Source organism: Myiozetetes cayanensis, unplaced genomic scaffold (genome assembly GCF_022539395.1).
Source record: "Myiozetetes cayanensis isolate MyiCay16 unplaced genomic scaffold, myiCay2020 scf1, whole genome shotgun sequence".
Classification (NCBI taxonomy): domain Eukaryota; kingdom Metazoa; phylum Chordata; class Aves; order Passeriformes; family Tyrannidae; genus Myiozetetes; species Myiozetetes cayanensis.
In genome coordinates this window covers 143,227,719-143,244,654 of record NW_026086604.1, presented here as the reverse complement: position 1 = coordinate 143,244,654, position 16,936 = coordinate 143,227,719, and the positions used below count along the sequence as shown (strand labels likewise).

The window sequence follows — 16,936 nt, the reverse complement described above, 5'->3', positions numbered from 1 at the left end:
TTTCCAGATACATGAAGGTTTTTACACATTGGAGAATACAGTCAGATAGGTGCAAAGTTTATTGGGATTCTTTTGTTGAGAACATTATGCCTGGAAGCTAAAAATGCCATGTCTGGGAGTGCATGATATGCACATTTAGGTTCTGGTAATTTTAATGGTGTGCTGTCATGTTTTAGTGTAGACTGGCATTTTTTCCTCTCTAATTTTATGGCAGGATTAAGCTAACATACTTCTAATTGTCAGCAGCAGGGACACTTTTCCAACTGCAGATCATAGAAATATACTTTTTCAACGTCTTTTTGGTTTTAGTCTTGAAATGAGTCTAGTATATCACTATTTTCTAAAATAGAGTCAAACCTCCTGTAAATTGTTATGAAACTTTCATGTGAATAAAATACCATATAAAAGAGCTGTAGTAGACAGCTACTTCAGCCTGAAAGGGAGTAGAAGCACTCTTGAAGAATCCTATCATTGGCTTATTCCTTTGATGTTTCAAAGGCACATCTCTTACAGTGGCCACCATCTCCCTGCCCAGCCTTGAATCTTGGTTCAAAAAAATAGTTACTTTCAAGTCAGTTTTGTTTCAAATGAATTTGTACTATTTTTAGTCTTTGAAGCTTCATAAATGATTAAGGACTCAGTCTATCAAGCCCCTAAAACACGAGCTTCTGTGAATACCTTCCACAGGTACTGTGCTGTTAGTGCTCAGTTGTGCCTCCTGTGGCATTTGAATCCTGTATCTTTTAGTTGCTTGCTTGTCATATAACAACTTTTTTCTTTCTTAACAACTTTGTCCTATTCTGTCTATACTTTTGAGTTGTAAATAGCAGCCTTTTCTGAATGCATGTCCAAATTTGAGTATGATCAATTTACTAATACTGGAGGGCTGTACATAGGTGGACTGTGAAATACCGATCCAGCCTCTGATAACAGGGATTGCGTTTTTTCCCCTCAAATGTTTATGCCACAGGTATCTATTTCAAGGATACCATGGCACTGCCAAAATTGACATGGACTAATGAGCAGTTTATGGCAGCTCAGTGTGCCATTTACCTTCTGAAAACTGTTTGGTGTCTCGAGAAAAATCACATTATAATTCTCCTAAGTAATCAATATGGGAAGTGCTTCTTCATCTTTTCAGGTATAGCATTGGAAGCTATAGCATATATACAGCAAGAAGCAATTTAATCTTCTTAAAATAGTTTCTTACAACTGTGCTGTGTAATATTTTTGAAACATGCTTTTCAGACCTAGGGAATATTTGACATCAAGAAAATGAGGACTTACTTGAGACTTCTTTGCTGCTGAAGCAAGTGTCCAAGGTTTGAAAGGGCCCAGAGTTTGAACTACTATCTTTCATGAGTAATAAATTAATTTGTTTAAAATATATAAATATGTATCTCTGTGTATGCTACTACCAGAGGCAGGATACTGAAATGGACTCGAGTGCTCTGTTCAGTTGACATTTCCCACTGTATGCTGTTTTTCTCAGTGCCTCCCTGACCCATAATACCTGAACTATTTTAGGATTGTGTCTGTCAGGTGCAACCTGTCAGTTTTTTCCAGGTGGCCATGGCTGTTTCATATCGACAGATGTTCATTAGAAGTCAAGATGAGACCGTTCAACTCATTTTCTCGTGTAATGTGATATAAAGCTTGCACACAGTCCTCCCTTGCTGAAAGATGGCTGCAATTAGTTTACTCCATCACTCTCTGAACCAGCAAACCACAAGTACTTAGCAAAAGTGGATGGAAGCCAGACATGAACATGAACTAAAAACAACCTCTAATGCATTGGTTCTTGTGCCTCAATTCCCAAGGAAAAAGGGACTTTTGAGGCATCTTAGCAAACTCCTGTGTTGAGAAATGCACCCAACTTCTTCCTCAAATTAGCTGCATTTCTTGCCATCTTTCTAGTGTAACACAGTAGCTGTCTACAAGTCAATGTTTAAATGTGGAAAACGTTTTCCTATCACTTTCAGAAGTGCTAAAAACAAACTGAAGAAAGAACAACTGTATTGAAAGTTTTTAGTAAATGGCCAAACAGATTCAGTGCTGCTTGAAGTACTTTATTTAACTTTTCTAGGCCTTTTGTTTAACATGGGAACATTGATATTTTTAACCACTTAAACAACTCAGAGAGGAAATAAGAAGTGCACTGGAAAATGGGAAGTCTGTCATTACACTCTGTAGTGGGGATTCAAATACAGATCAGTCCCCAAGGTGATTCAGCTGTAGTTCTTTGTGTGTTGTGCCATAACATCAAGTGAATGTTTTGGGAAATATTTTTTTGACTAGTGTGTTGAAGTGTAGTTGTATGGTCAAGTCATCTATGCTAATCCCCCTGAAATACTGGTTTGGGAGTTATTTTTCGGGAGAAGGTCTCCTAATTCTTCTCTTTATGCATTAACAGTCTTTCATCTGAGATCTCCAGTTTTGTGATCAGTTCCATACAAGCGCTGTGGTGGCAAGGCCAGACTAAATAGTTTTTGTGTGCTGTTAATTGCAGCTGCCTGCCTCATATTAACCCTCAGGAGCAGTGATTTATACCAGTTAGTGTCTCTCATGTCCATTCTTGTTGTGGTAGCTTGGTAGTGAGATTGGGAGATACTTAGGAAATGTTGAGTGGCATGAAGTAGAGAAGGCAAATTAATCATATATCCTTCTATTTGAAACATGGAGTTCTCTGTCAGCTTTGTCTAAGAGATGTCTTTTGGCTGAATAACTATTCTAGTTTTTCTTCCTGCAACAAGGAGCAATTTAATTCCGGAAAATGCAGAACTAAATTATGTAAATTAACTAGGAGAATCCTAATTACCTTGTTGCATGTTGCAGGGGAGGGAACGGCTGCTTGAAGTTAATTGTAGGAGCTGTGACACATGAGGGTAAAAGTAGCAGATTTTAATCATATTGCAACTGCTTTTGGAAATAACAACAACTGTTAGGTAAAACAAATGGTGTTAAAAGGTGCTTCTTGTTTCAGTGCCCTTGCTGCCAGTTCCCGCCCAACCAAGACCTGCTGTAGGACCCCAGAGATTTCCTGTGAGTAGCAGCTGTTTCTTCTTCTCTGATATGGATAAGCATACATTTGCAAGGAAATATTAATATAGCAAATAAAAGCTGTTCTAGTGAAATATAATTTTAAGGATTTGTAAATATTGACAATACACTCTGCAGTTGAAAATGTTTGTTAAAAGCTTAAGGTCAATGGATTTTTGAGAGTAGAATTAATTCTGTTTAACTGTAAAATTGTTGAACCAGTCTCTCCAGTGGGAGAGGCATGAATGCATCTTGTCTTAAGGAATATGGGCTTCATTTTATTACTTGACTCTTTCTGTATGAATAGAATCCTTATTTTATTTGATATAATAAAAGGCTATTTGAAATAATCCCTAAGCTTAAAAAGCAGTAATATATATTTATTGTAAAACTCAGCAATCATTTTTATCATTACTTCAGGCATTTCAATGCCCTCACTTTTTAAATAAAAAATGGAACTGGCATTGCATGACCTTGCTACATTTCTAACTTGGAAAACAAACAAGGCACTTAGCTGCTTCAACTTCATATTTTTTTTTTAGCTCTGTGAATTGAAGGAGTGCATGCTTCTGGAATTTTTCTCATCATTTCAGTTCTGTTATTCTAAATTTCTAGTTGAAATGGTTTGAAAAGTATCAAAGTAAGCAAAAGAAAACCTAGCTTGCAGTATTGCCTTAAATATTTTCAAATGAAGACCTATGTACTCTGCTTTCCAAATATATAAAACACACAAAAATATAAAACACACAAAAATTATCCTCTGATGAGTGCAGTGTTGAAGGAGGAGAGTAGATGTCTGAACATCTGTGTAGTATCACACAGTAAATTGCTGGCACAGAGATCAGATGTGTTTGAAAGAAGCAGATTTCAGAAACCTGCTGTGACTTTTGATTGCCTGTTTGCAAACCTGCTTGGTTTTGTTGCAGAATATTTTTCATGCAGGACATGTAGCTGAGGAATTGTGATGTCCATATTTTGTACAGAAACGGAGTTTTTAAATTGCCATTTTTTCTTCTGTGAAGTCATAAAAGGTTAAACAGTAAAACCACAGTTTCATTAAGTCAATTCCTGTTATATTTTATCTTCAATATAATATTTTTGGAGCTATTTTTCTATTAAAAGTATTGCGGTTTTCAGGGAAATTTTCGTCAACAGCCTTTAGTATTATGTAGAGACCTTATTTACATTTTAAAAGCAGTTTTAATTGTTTTTTATGGAAACAAGTGTCTTGCATTTGTTTTTCTTTCATTTTCCAATAAACACAATTTGGGATGCAAAAAGCAATTGGAGGATAAGGAGTATCTGTACAGGCATCATAACTGGTATCTTTGAAGTGTGTCTACACCACTGTAGAAAAATTGGAAATTAATTTTTTTTTAATTGACTGTGAAATTAGATTTTAATTCTGTTCACTTTTGGTTTCATAAGTTGAGAAGTACAGCAAACCTAGGTAATCTGTGTGCAATAGTTTTTAGAAGGAAATAAAATAAAAGGAATGTTTTTTGGAAGGACTCTTGCTCCTTTGGCCTACAGGAAAAACTTCACTGCTTACTACCTTTTTATTTACATAAGCAGTGCACCAGAAAAAAATCAGTGTAATTAATTTTTCATGAGGGGGAGGGAGGGCTGTCTTAACTGAGAGGATCCAGCAGTGTCATTTGGTTGCCCTGACTGGTTTGGGTTTTTTCTGCTTCAGCTGGTAACATGCTGTATGACCCTGAGAAAGTTACTTCATCTTTCCATGACTCACTGAGTTACAAAGTGGGTATAAAATGGACTTCCCTTATGAAGTCCTTTATAAATTTTGCATAGGTTATCAGTCATATTAGGATTAGGAATTAAGTGTCACTGTGTACATATCTCATGTTTGTTTTATTAAATGTAGTATGTTAGCTCTTGAGCTGAAGTCAAATTTACTTTCTGACTAACGTTTTATCTTGCAGAGCTACCTTTCTTGCTCTGTTACACGTCAGACGCCTTTTTGCCATTAGAATTCACTTGTTTATGTATAAATGTTGACTTATAGCAATAGAGCAATGGTTAGACAACTTTGACAAGCCATTTGAAAAAGATCAAAGACTTGTTCCAGACTGTAGTTCATTCATCCTTTTCTTCACTGTATAAAGAATCTCTGGATATGTAATGACTTGAATTTGCTCTTGTTTTTAGGATTGCATAATCAAAGGATAATAGACAAGTGATTTTTCTGGTTGCTTTGTTTCTAAAAACTGTGTGGTTACAATTAAATATTTGCAGTCTGCTTTCCCCTTTAAATTTAAACTGGATGGTTTCTTTTGATTGGATGTGGCAGAGGTAGAAACATGGAAAGTAATGAAGTTCTTCCAGGGAAAAGACCAGGAGTGGATAGTGCCATAACTGAAGGAAAAATTTGCCTCTGAGTTCCTTTCTTATCTAGGAGAGAAGCCTCTCAGCACAGAGAGCCTGTGTGTGCTCCAAACATGGCAAGAGCTTCAATCAGAGCTAATCAATTGCCAGTCATAAATCTATTGGAAACCAGGTGTTACTAATTTAGGGCTGATGAAATGACTTGTAACCATGTAATGGTTAATTCTTACAACCCTCTGCAGAAGGATGTAATTGAAGGGTTGAACAAAGTTGTAATGAGCATGTTATAACATATGGTGCGAGTTCTAAATTATGGGAAATAATGTAGTACTACATCAGGGTAGTGTTGATCAAGATTGAACCTGCTTAGAGTGGGGACTGATTAAATTCCCTTAACCTTGAATCTCAATTTTAATATTTCAGTGCAGAGCTTATTGTTCAATTATGCCTTTCTTGCAACTTAACTCATCAAATGTTTAGAGAGGAACTGCTAGAAAGGATGCAGAGAAACTAATCTGTGTTCCCTGCTTGGAGTTATTTTAGCATTTACACTGATCTTGAAAAAAGCAGTGACGTTGTCTTACTCTATAAGCATTTAGGGTGACTTAGTGTGAATGATATTTCAAAGCTATATTCTGCTGATGAGGACTGAATAAATGGTGGATCAGAGGTGTGTCACAGCTGAGAAATGTGGTGGACCTGTGGTAACTGGGACTTAAATGTGAATTCTGCTTGTCTGAATTGCACAGTACTCCTCAGGTGGCTGTAGTTGATAGTAATCCAGTCTTCAAGCATACTTGGAATTAACCTGAACTGTGCAAGTGCCAACTGCCTTTTTTTCTTTAAACTCTTTAAAGAACGGATTAAACAGACTTTTGGCAGAGTCTTCCTGAAGGTCTTGCTCTTGTCATCTGCCTTTGCTTTCAGGTGGTTAAAATGCCTTTTCCTGAGTTCTCAGCATCACAGTTGGTATTTCACAAATAACAGTCTGCTTTGGGAAATTATCTATTTAGAGTAAGGTGACAGAAGACTTCATTCACAGACTAGTTGTATGGGTCTTCTGAACTTTTCATATGTTGTCTGACCAATTTATTAATTCTCATGGATGCTCCAGTGCAGATAATGGAGCCTGTGGGTTTTTTGTCACACAAGAGGGACCACTGTGGTTCTTGTTCTCTATCCAGTGTTTATTGTGTGGGCTATTTTCCCTTTCCATTTCTGTGTTCTGTGAAAAAAATGGGGTAGAACAAGAGAAGAAGAAATTAAGTAGAAAATGGAAGAGGTCTTTCTAAATGCTTTGTATGAAGGATGCTGCTGACTGATTATTACAGAGGCCAGATCATCATAGATTATGGAACTAAGGGCTATGCTGATGGTCCAGATCTTTTCATCACTTAATGTGGGTCCACCAGCATATTCTGGGTCTGAAATACTTCAGTGTTTGCCTGAAGAAAAGTCTATAGAGGCTTTTGGCTTCAAACATCATTTATTTAACTTAATTAACACAGTAATATTATGTGGCACATATGTGCAAGTTTTTAAAGGAATACAAAAGTGGAAGAAGTGTTGTCATGCCCACTTTAGGATAGAATGTGGCAGAGGAGCATTGTCAACATTTTTCAGCCAGAAATTGTGAGGTATCCTTACCTACCAAAGCTGGGGCTGGACTGAGGAATTTGGAGAGAGGAGAAAGTTGGGGATAACCTGCTTCACTCTGTTGAAGGCAGTAAAGAGGAATTCCTCATGTCTGAGGCCGTTTCCCCTCTCTCTGTGACCTGGAGCCTCCTCTGAAACTGCAGCAGAGAGAGCAGAACCTGTTAATGCAGCTCTATGTCTTTTGCCAGGAAAACTTCCAGGAAGTTGGAATATATTCTGATTTAGGCACTGTCCTTAACCTGTCACTCTGGGTCTGGTGTGAGCCGGGCAGGTGTCCATCCCACAGACACATTTTATTAACTTTGGTCAACTTGAATTTCAGAGCTGGAGTCAGGAATGGTCTGAAGTGGCACAAAGCACAAGATGAATTGACATGATGAGTGTAGTGAGATGAGTGTCTAGGTGACTGATTTGAATATTTTTTAATGCACAGAGCTTTTCGTTTATAATAGGACGCCTTAGTGCACTGGGTGTGGATCTTTCACATGTTGGATTCAAGTCTGAAAACGTTGAATTGTATTGCATAAATTATGTTTTATTTGGTATTTTTAAGACTTTGTTAGAGTGACTTGTCCTCAAGCCCTTGTGAATATCTTACATCACATGTCTTTTTGGTTCCCAGGGGGTTTTGATATGAATTGGTTTTGCAACTTAGAACTCCTTTTTAAAATAATCCTTAATCTCAAAGAATGCATGATTTTTTTCCCCCCTTAAAAAGCCTTAGTAAACCTTTTTTATATTTTCAATGAAATACTTCTACTTGATCTCCAGGACATCGGGTGGTGTCTTAAACAGATGCTGTGAAAGGCACTTGATTAGTTTTGATTAATTTTTTTTCACCATTTCTGGAAACTATTTTGAATTCTGAGCTTTTGAGTGTTGTTTGTGATTCAGACACTGTTTTTAAATACTTCATGATTTAATCTGTTAGAGGTTTTTAAAAACAAGTGACCAGTCATTGCTCAAAACAGATGTTGCTGTCCTTCATGGCCACTTGTTTGAAATATTTCTTCTGAAAAAGGAATCTATTACTATTACACAAATTAATTCTAAAAGGTACACATGAAAACAGTTTACTTGTTTTTCCCAGGAGGTCCTTGGGCTGACATGGATCAGCCAGCACCACCATTTTAGCAAACTTGGGTTGGTTTAATGGGATTACAGTGGATCTGGAACTGTGGCTGTGCCACTTCTTGCAGGATACAGAGGCAGAAATTTTCGGTGCTTTTGAGAACAAAACTCTTTCCAGTAGCGTTTGCTGTTTGTTGTGGGAAATGCAAATAGGGAGTAAATTTTTTTTTCTGGTCATTTCAAATTCAACCATGAGTTGCTACATGTGAGTAAGGTGCTTTTGGTAACTACTTTTAAGGTGGTAGCTCATATTCTGCAATACTCACAGTAAGGACAAATTATAAACAGTCCTGCAGCTGAGCACAGCGAGTCATTTTAGACTGATACTAAGTAACTCATACATTTGCAACAGTACACATGTAGGAGACAAACTGGTAATGGAAATAAAGAGCTACTTGTGGAAATGATTCTCCTGCTTCCTCACAATTATTCTACTTTAGCTATGGCTTCACTATAATGAGTAACAGTAAATGAAATTTTCACTCTCTCGCTGTGTAGCAGTGGCAGATCACAGGTAGTGTAGAAAGCATTTTGTTTTCATGTAACAGGATACATGGTATCAGGTGGCGTTGATTGACATTTCTTGGATACTGCTTTATACAGCATTTCATGCAAATCATGTTTGAATGAGACTGCTGCATCAAATTACATTTCTTTCAGATTATAGCCCTTGCAGATGTGAGACAGAGCTTGTTCAGCAGCCAGCAGAAAGCTTTCGTTTTTAACAGGTACTGTTTTCACAACTTGACTGCAAAGCCCTATAATTACAGCACTTAAGATAGTGAAGGAATGATGGGCACTTTCTCTTATCAGATCTATAAGTAGTAGCAAGCAGATGCAGCTTGAGATCCCTCCAGCTGTCAAGTATTGTCAGGCTGGCATAGAGGGAATGCAGTTTAAAATGCAGGTGACATAATACCCAACATCCTCCATTTGCTAGTGGGCTTCTGATTAATCACGATTACCATACATTATCATACCATCAAATTTAATCATATCAATGAATTCCCATCTGCAGGAGGAGCAGCAGCAGCTAAACATGATGGTAACAGCTATTAAATAAGAGAGAAATAGATGGTTTCTAAATGCAGTAACTGTTTAACTTGTCATGTAGCTTCAGTGTGCACATGCTCTGTAGATATTAAAATCAAGCAGAAGACTTGTGCCCTTTATATTTTATAGTTATTGTCATTTACCTTTACATTGCTATTTAGCACTGCCAAGTTCAAAACAGAGTTGTAGATTTATCCCCCCCACCCCCCCCTCTGTTAATGATGCTGGTTTTTCTTCAAGCTCAGCTTTAGTACCTGCTAAATACACATAGAATCACAGAGTGGCTGAGGTTGATCAGGACTTCTGGAAGTCACCTGGTCCAGCCCCCTGCTCAAGCAGGGCCACCTAGAGCCACTTAGCCAGGACCGTGTCAGGATGGCTTTTGAGTATCTCCAAGGATGGAGACTCCACAGACTCTCTGGGCAACCTGTGCCAGTGCTCAAGAGTGAAAAAGTTTTTATTTATATCGATATAAATTGTACACTGGTTTTTGGTATATTTTTATGAATGAAATTTGAAGTTTTTAAAGCATTGTAAGCAAAGCACAAATTTTTGTCAAGGCAAAGAGGAAAAGATATTATGCATATGCTGTTTGGCCATTAATTAGGCACTGTTAAAGAGGTACTTTGAAGAAATCAAGGCTTGTAAAGAAATCCAATTAAAATATACAATTGCCTTTTGAGTACAATGCACTAAGAGTAATCTAGTGCTTAAACACTGAACAGAGAACTGAAATATATCTACTATATTATTAGAGAGCCCTAGATGATGGTATTGTCATCTTTGGCTGTTTCACTGAGCTGAGAAAATGCCTTTTTAAAAGATAATATAGTACATTTGTATCATCAGAATACAAAAAAAATAAATCTATAAACTGGTATTTGTTCACCTTCTGCACCTTCATTTCTTACCAGTTCTTTAGGATGTGAAAGGAAAAAAGCTTAATTCATTATAAAACAGTAAGTCACTACTGTTTACAATAAAATAAGCTAATTTAGAGGAATGTTGTGGGTTTTGACCGTAGGATTTTTTCCAAAAAGAGGAAAAAGTGTTGTATCTGCAAGCACATGGAGAGCTCTGAGTATTTAAAGTTCTCACATCGGTGTGTTTGTAAGGTCAGAGATGTGTAGAACACCTCAAAAATGAGATTTCCTTACAGAACTAAAAATTCTGTATCAGGTAATTTGGCTACTAAATAATCAGGTCTGAAATGTCCTTTGCTAATACAGTTGAAAGTCCAGTTTAGCAGCAATTCTAATTCTATAAAGCTGGCTGCTTCTTGACTTTTTTTGTAGCAACCTGAGCATCTTCTGTTGAAAGGAGAAACATCATCCCCAAGTCACATTAAGGTTCTCAATTGTTTTAAAATTAATTATAACTACACCTTGAAGCTTGGAGTGTTGTGTGGAAATCTTGAATTTAATATTCATTATCCAGTTTAGTTGTAACTGCAGAGTTGTTTGTAATTGTCAGTGACTTGCAGGTCACCGAGATACACAAGGTCAATAAACGCTGTGATAATATTTCCCTGGGGAAGTCTCTAAGTTCAATGGAAAGATATGAATTTTGCTAAATGTTATCTCATAAGTTCTGAGAGTAGATGAGACCCAAAGGTTTTGTGTCCCTAATTTTTTACACATCTCTAAAACTGTTAGCTTTCAGAAAAAAAAAACAAAAAACAAAAAACCAAACAAACCCCAAACAACAAAAACCCAAAACAAAAAAACTACCAACAAAAAAACACAGAAGGATTTTATTGTCTTTAAATAAAATGATTATGAAATTCTCTTCTTTCAAGGGAGAGTTCATCATTCTGAATGGCACTAGTGTCCCTTACACTCTGACTACAATTTCTATTTGTATTGTACTTAATGTTAGAAAGTTAGAGGGCACCAAACAAAAATGATCACACAATTTTCTATACCCCACTCCTGAAGAGGATTGCAAACTAACGTGGAACTGAATCTTCCAGATGTGAATTAGTTTAAGAATGGACTGTTTATGAAATTACTTTGGTTTGTGATCTGAGAGGTTTGGGTTTACTCTTCCTTCATGTAGTGCAGGCAGCAACAGCTTGTCTCACATTGTTTCTGGTTATGGCCTGTCTCTGCTTGCTGGAGACACTCTTCCTTCATCTGTACAAAATAGATGAATGGGAGTCTGGTTTTTCTGCCCATAGGCACTGTTAAGAATTCAAATCTAGAGTTGGGATTTAGTTAACAATACCTTTTCTATGTCTGTATTTCATTGTGGACTGTTTTCTGAGAATTGTTCTTGAATGGGAACATTTATCCTGCAGATCCTTCTAACAAAAGTACCTTGATAGAGCAGGTGGAGGTTCAGGAATCCTGTCCGTGGGGCAGAATTTCTCCTATGGAGAACTGGTTGCTTATGGGCCCTTCTGCATTGTTGGTTTTCTTAGAAACACAGTGAAGTTGGGAGCACTTTTGTCTCCATTTGCAACATGAATTATGTCCCTGAAACTTGTTGACAAGGAGTGCTTTTAATATACAAAGGTTCTAATTTTTAGCTGTAGTCTCCTGAACTGTTATTGTAGTATGGTGGGAGTACCATACTTCTCTGTATTGTTTATGTTCCTTATTTTAGCTATGTGATCACGAGTTGGCCTTAATACCATGAAAAGGGTTCCATGCCTTTCTCTCCCTGCTTGCACTGGTTTTCCATGATTGCTAAAACAGTGAAAATGAGGCGTTGGTGATTTCTCTTACAGATAACCCAGACTTGTGCCTGAACCTCCCAACACTCTTTCTTGACTAGAGTTGTGTAGTATCAAAGAGAAGCTTGTCCAAGTTGGGTGGCACATTTTAATATTAAAAATTAATTTCAGCTCAGCTGGAAGTGTCAATCCACTCTCTCAGACTCAAATCTCCTGTAATGCTAGGGTCTGTGCAGTTCACAAGCTTGAACCAGCACTTGGCTGTCTCCATGCATTTTCCCTTCAGGAAATATATTCCAGAAGCGTTAAAAAGACTCAGATATTGGTAACGTGCAATTGTTGTCTTACCTTTCATGGCCACTATGAACTTTAATTTTTGTTCCTGTTTGGCATGAATTTAAGGGATGAATTTTTATATCCAGTGATATTATACAAAATTCATTGGGAGAACCATGGGGCTTGCTAGGTTTCTTTTCCCCTTGATGAACTTACATGATTGTCATAGACATCGGAGGAACTCTACTGAGTCATTTAACTGTATTTGAAGAAATATCAGAATAAATTTTATAATAAAAATTTTTGAGTGATTCCCTTTCTGTATGTTGTGCACAGTAAATGAAAATACTGTGAAACTTAAACATGAGGACCCATGCTTTGTGGAATATATAGACATATATTTCTACTTGAAAATTTTTGAACCATATCCAAGATATATGAGCAGGGTTTCCTACACAAGAGAATAAACAGTCAGTTCCTTGCACCAGAAGGTAGGCATTTTAGGAAAGCTTTTCAAAAAGTCTAGTAGCTGCTGAAATAAGAGGATTAACATCTTGTGACAGATGGCTATAGTTTTAATTGTCATAGGTTATAGTGGTCATTATTCTTTGCATTTAAACCATATAAGAAGAATTAACTGAGTGGCCCTGCTTAACTGTCAATGGAGTTCTCCTGGCTCTTTGCATTTTAAGTGAGATTAATAAATGAAAACATGTTGTAGAGGCAGGGTGTATTTTATTGAAAGATTCATGAAGTTTCAATGACATTGTTAAGGTATTTAATTAGTCTCATGAAAAAAGTAGTGACCCTTTTAGAGAAGCTGATAAGTCATATAATAGCTGTTAGATCCTCTTTATTCCTTGCTTTATAAGATTAACTTTGTGCTAAGCAATTTATGCTAAGTTTTCTCTTTTATTGGTAACCAAAGTTATCTGTGCTTCATGAATAGATTATTGGAGATAACATCATGTAATTAACAAGAGATGCAGAAAAGTAAAAGTACAATTTGTGTAAGAATTGTATGAGAGAAAATGTTAATTTCTTAACTAGGAAGGATATTTAAAGGGATAAAAGGAAGGCAAAATAGTGCAGTTCTTTGAAAGGATTAAAGTAACCTTATCTCGTGTTCTTTCAGAAGGTGGGATTGCCTGAGTGTGTGAAAGTCATGTTCAATGAGCTATTCGCAACTCTAATGAATTGTAGACACAAGTTTGCATTGCCTTTTTCTTTTTTTTTTCCAGAAGTGATTGATAAGGTGTAAGTAGTGCCTTAGCTATATTGAATAATGGAAATTAGTAAAAGAGTAAATTGTACAGCATACAGTCATTCAGAATTGTATAAAAATGTCTGTCTGAGGTGCTGTAAATTATGGGGTATGTGGGAAGAAGAGTGGGTACACTTTTTTTCTTTTTAAGGGTAAACTTTACAAAATGAAAGATTTAGGACAAAATAACTGTCAGTAGCACTTCAGTGTGCTGTTACCTTCTCCTCTGAAGTATTTCTAAAATGTCTGTGATCGTGGTCTCTTTGGAAATCCACACAGAACTCTTATTTCCAATATAATTTCCTTGTAGACCTCAGTTCTTATATTCTTACATACCACCTTTATTAAAAATTTTAAAGTAAAATTGCATGAGGATAAAGTAAATTATGCAGTTCAGAGCACTCCTTTAAAACAGAAAAATGGACAGACCTAAAATTACTTTCTTTGGTAGTTTAAGAAAAATCTTGATGATCAGTACCTTGCTTTTGGTGTTTACGCATTCACACGTTTTGGTTTTCAGAGAAGAAAAGAAGGAATGGTCAGACTGTCCCTTTGCAACCCACAGAGCCCTGCTGAGAGGCTGTTCCAGAGCTTTCCAAAACGGCAGTTTCTCTCTCGGGTCTTTGAACTGCTCGTTGCCATTGGTGTCTGCCAGAGCTGGTTCAGAACTGCTGCTGTGCTGGTGGCATTTTGGGAAGGGGCACGTGTAGGTTGGGGTACATCTGCTTCAGATGTACCAACAGAAACGTCTGCTGTTTCCTTTTCTTGGTTTAAAGCAACTAGCTTTAAATCTAGCTAAAAACTCCTGTTTTAGGAGCCTTTCCTTGCACTTTGACACATTTCTAAGTAATCAATATGATAATGATGCTAAATAATCACTCTTAATAATTATCCAGTGTATTATCCAGTGATGATGAGAAGGGTAGGAGACTCCCCCAGAAAGTTACCATATGTGCTCTGCTGGGTCTTTCTCATATGGACAGTTGGCAGCTCAGCCGTTGCAACCATTTCTGTATGAATGTGAACCAACCTTGTGGGATCTCACTGGAAAGGCACATAAATATTCCCAGTGTCAGAGTGGGCCCCAATATTGGACTGAAATGTAGAACCCTGTAGCCTTGGCAGATCACATGAATTTGCAGTTTTCTTTTGTTAGGTTGAAACCTGTTAACTTGAAAATAGGTATTTTGACCACTGTGAGATTTACCAAGTAGGGAAGTTTGCTAAAAGATTTAATGATGGTGAAGTAATAGTTAAAATGATTTTTTGTAAGGAGTCTTAGCTGATGTGTGTACTGAATAGTTGGGTGTAATCTGAAACTGTCCGGATTGCAAAACCATGAAAAATGGGAGTAACTACTGTGCATATAAAGATTTATTATGCAACTGTGTTACAGTATGCTTATTTTATCAAAAATAGACCATTATGAAACCTGGCTTTTGCACCTGCTCTTCATTAATTTTTGAAGTTAAGTAGCTTTGCGTGGTCTTTTCTACCAAATACCAGAGGGCGCTTGGGGGTTATTAGCAACAAATTCTTGCTGAATGTAGAGTTTAACACTAATGGCAAAATAATCCACTCCTAAAATTGTAGTTTAACTACTGTTAAGCAAAAATACCAAAACAAAACTGCCAAAAAAACCAAGTACACCCTCAAAAGCTTTAAGTAATGGAGAACTGTTACATTACTTTGTACTGGTTTTAGGAGAGTTTGAATTTGGTATAAGTAAAAGTTGAAATTGTAATATTATTGTATTTCTGTTAAATTGAAAAAAACTATTGGCATTTAAGAAAAACAGACAAACATAACTTGGAAAAATACTCATCATAGTTCACATATTTTCTTAAAAGTTCTTCTGTGTCTGGAAGCAGTAGCTCTAGCTGAACGTTAGAGTTTTAGTTTCACATGGAGTGTGTGAAATGAATCAATCACACAATTGAATTCCTGTTGGAATTATCCTGGAAGCTTTTTCAGGAGAAAAATCTCAGCAATGGAAAAATCTGAAAATGCAACCTTCTACCTACCCGTGTTACTGTCATTTAGGGCAGAATTTTATTTCACTCTTTAGGTATAGTAGAAGCAAAGCTTGTTTGGAGAAAAAAGTGGAGGTTAGTCTTTTTCGTGGCTGTAACAAGGAAGAGAATCAAACTAATTTCTTTTTTTCTTTTTTTTTTTTTTTAAGAAGCAAATATTGGTAATTCGTTTTTCAGCAAATAACAAATGTCTTTGCAATTAATTTTGCATGATTGGCCTTTGGTTGTCAGCCAAGAAATGTGATCAGTCATATTTTAGTAGTTCTTCGAAATGTCATATACATAAAGTTAGAAACTACTCAGGGATCAAATAAGTAGGTATTTGTTAGCAATACTCAGTGTCTGTGTATCTTCCCAGCTTTCCTGTGGTGTGATCTATGTCAGCCATACTTAACATAGTTCTGCCATTTTTGGAACCTGTGGGTTTCAAAAACCCCAACCCTGCGTGTAAACTAAGTGCCCTGAAAGGGAAGGGTCGTGGTTTTGGCACTAACGGATCCCGACAGTGAGGGACTTACTAATCATACTTAAAAAAAAGTGGGAAAAAACTCCCCAGAATTCTTAACTGCTGGGGATGGAAAAAAGAGAGGCAAACAGGAAGAGTTCCAAGCTTCAGATATTTCCTTCTTGCTCTTTGTTGGAGTGTTTTGGAGTTATTTTGGCCCAAACTTATGTTGTGGGATGTACTTGTATGAGATACACAACTAATAAAAACTAGAGAGAAAAAAAAAATCTCAGTGTATCTTAGTGAGCATTTGTTGGGATTTTTTGATACCACCTTTTGGATAACAAAAAACCTGTTACTTTGTTTTAAGATTGCTGAAAGTATTTAGAGGACAGTAAATGTTTGTTTCTTAAGCTGAATGGACACCTTTGATACTGAAGATCACAGGGAACCTGAAACTACCATTGCTTGTATTTTAACAGTAAAATATCCTGCTGGCTTCTGGTTTGTGTAACTTTTGTAAATATAGCATCACTTTTTAAAAAGCTGAGCTTTCTTAGTCCTAAAATACTCTCCTATTACTCAGTTCTAAAACTTACCTAAATCTTATTTCATAGGGTTTAAAGTTTCCTTATGATGAGAAATACAAAGTTTCTTAATACTAACAGGCCTCTGTGGCCTAAATCTAGATCCTGTGCTAGTTGTTGGCCTCATTTTGAATCCTTTTGGTTGAAATTTTCCAAATACTTTCATTCCAAGATTGAAACTGTGGAAAAATATTGTTATGTCCAAGTGAGTTAATTTAGAAACGTTTTATTATTGCTCAGTTTTCAAGGAAGAAAATTGAGTTTGGCTGCACTGAGGATGTTTCAGTTTGTAAGAGCTGTGTGAAATTCAACAGGACTTTCCATGCATTTGCAATTCGGGGCTGCCTTGGCAGGCCTTGGTAGATCTGGTTTTAATAACAAGGTTGGCAGGAGAGGGAAAGGTGGTACAAAGAATTGTTTGTTTAAAAT

General features: G+C 36.6%; 1 protein-coding gene across 5 annotated transcripts in view; it reads left to right on the top strand.

Annotated features, from left to right (window-relative positions):
- Positions 1–16,936, top strand: part of RBM33 (RNA binding motif protein 33) — a 102,673-nt gene that overhangs the window by 38,616 nt on the left and 47,121 nt on the right. For all 5 annotated transcript variants that reach the window (XR_007627860.1, XM_050307658.1, XM_050307666.1 and 2 more), the window contains exon 10: positions 2,984–3,042. Coding sequence is in view for 4 of the 5 variants with exons in the window: in XM_050307658.1 (XP_050163615.1) it covers positions 2,984–3,042 (59 nt within the window). In the remaining variant the exon portion in view is untranslated. The remainder of the gene's footprint in view (positions 1–2,983; positions 3,043–16,936) is intronic.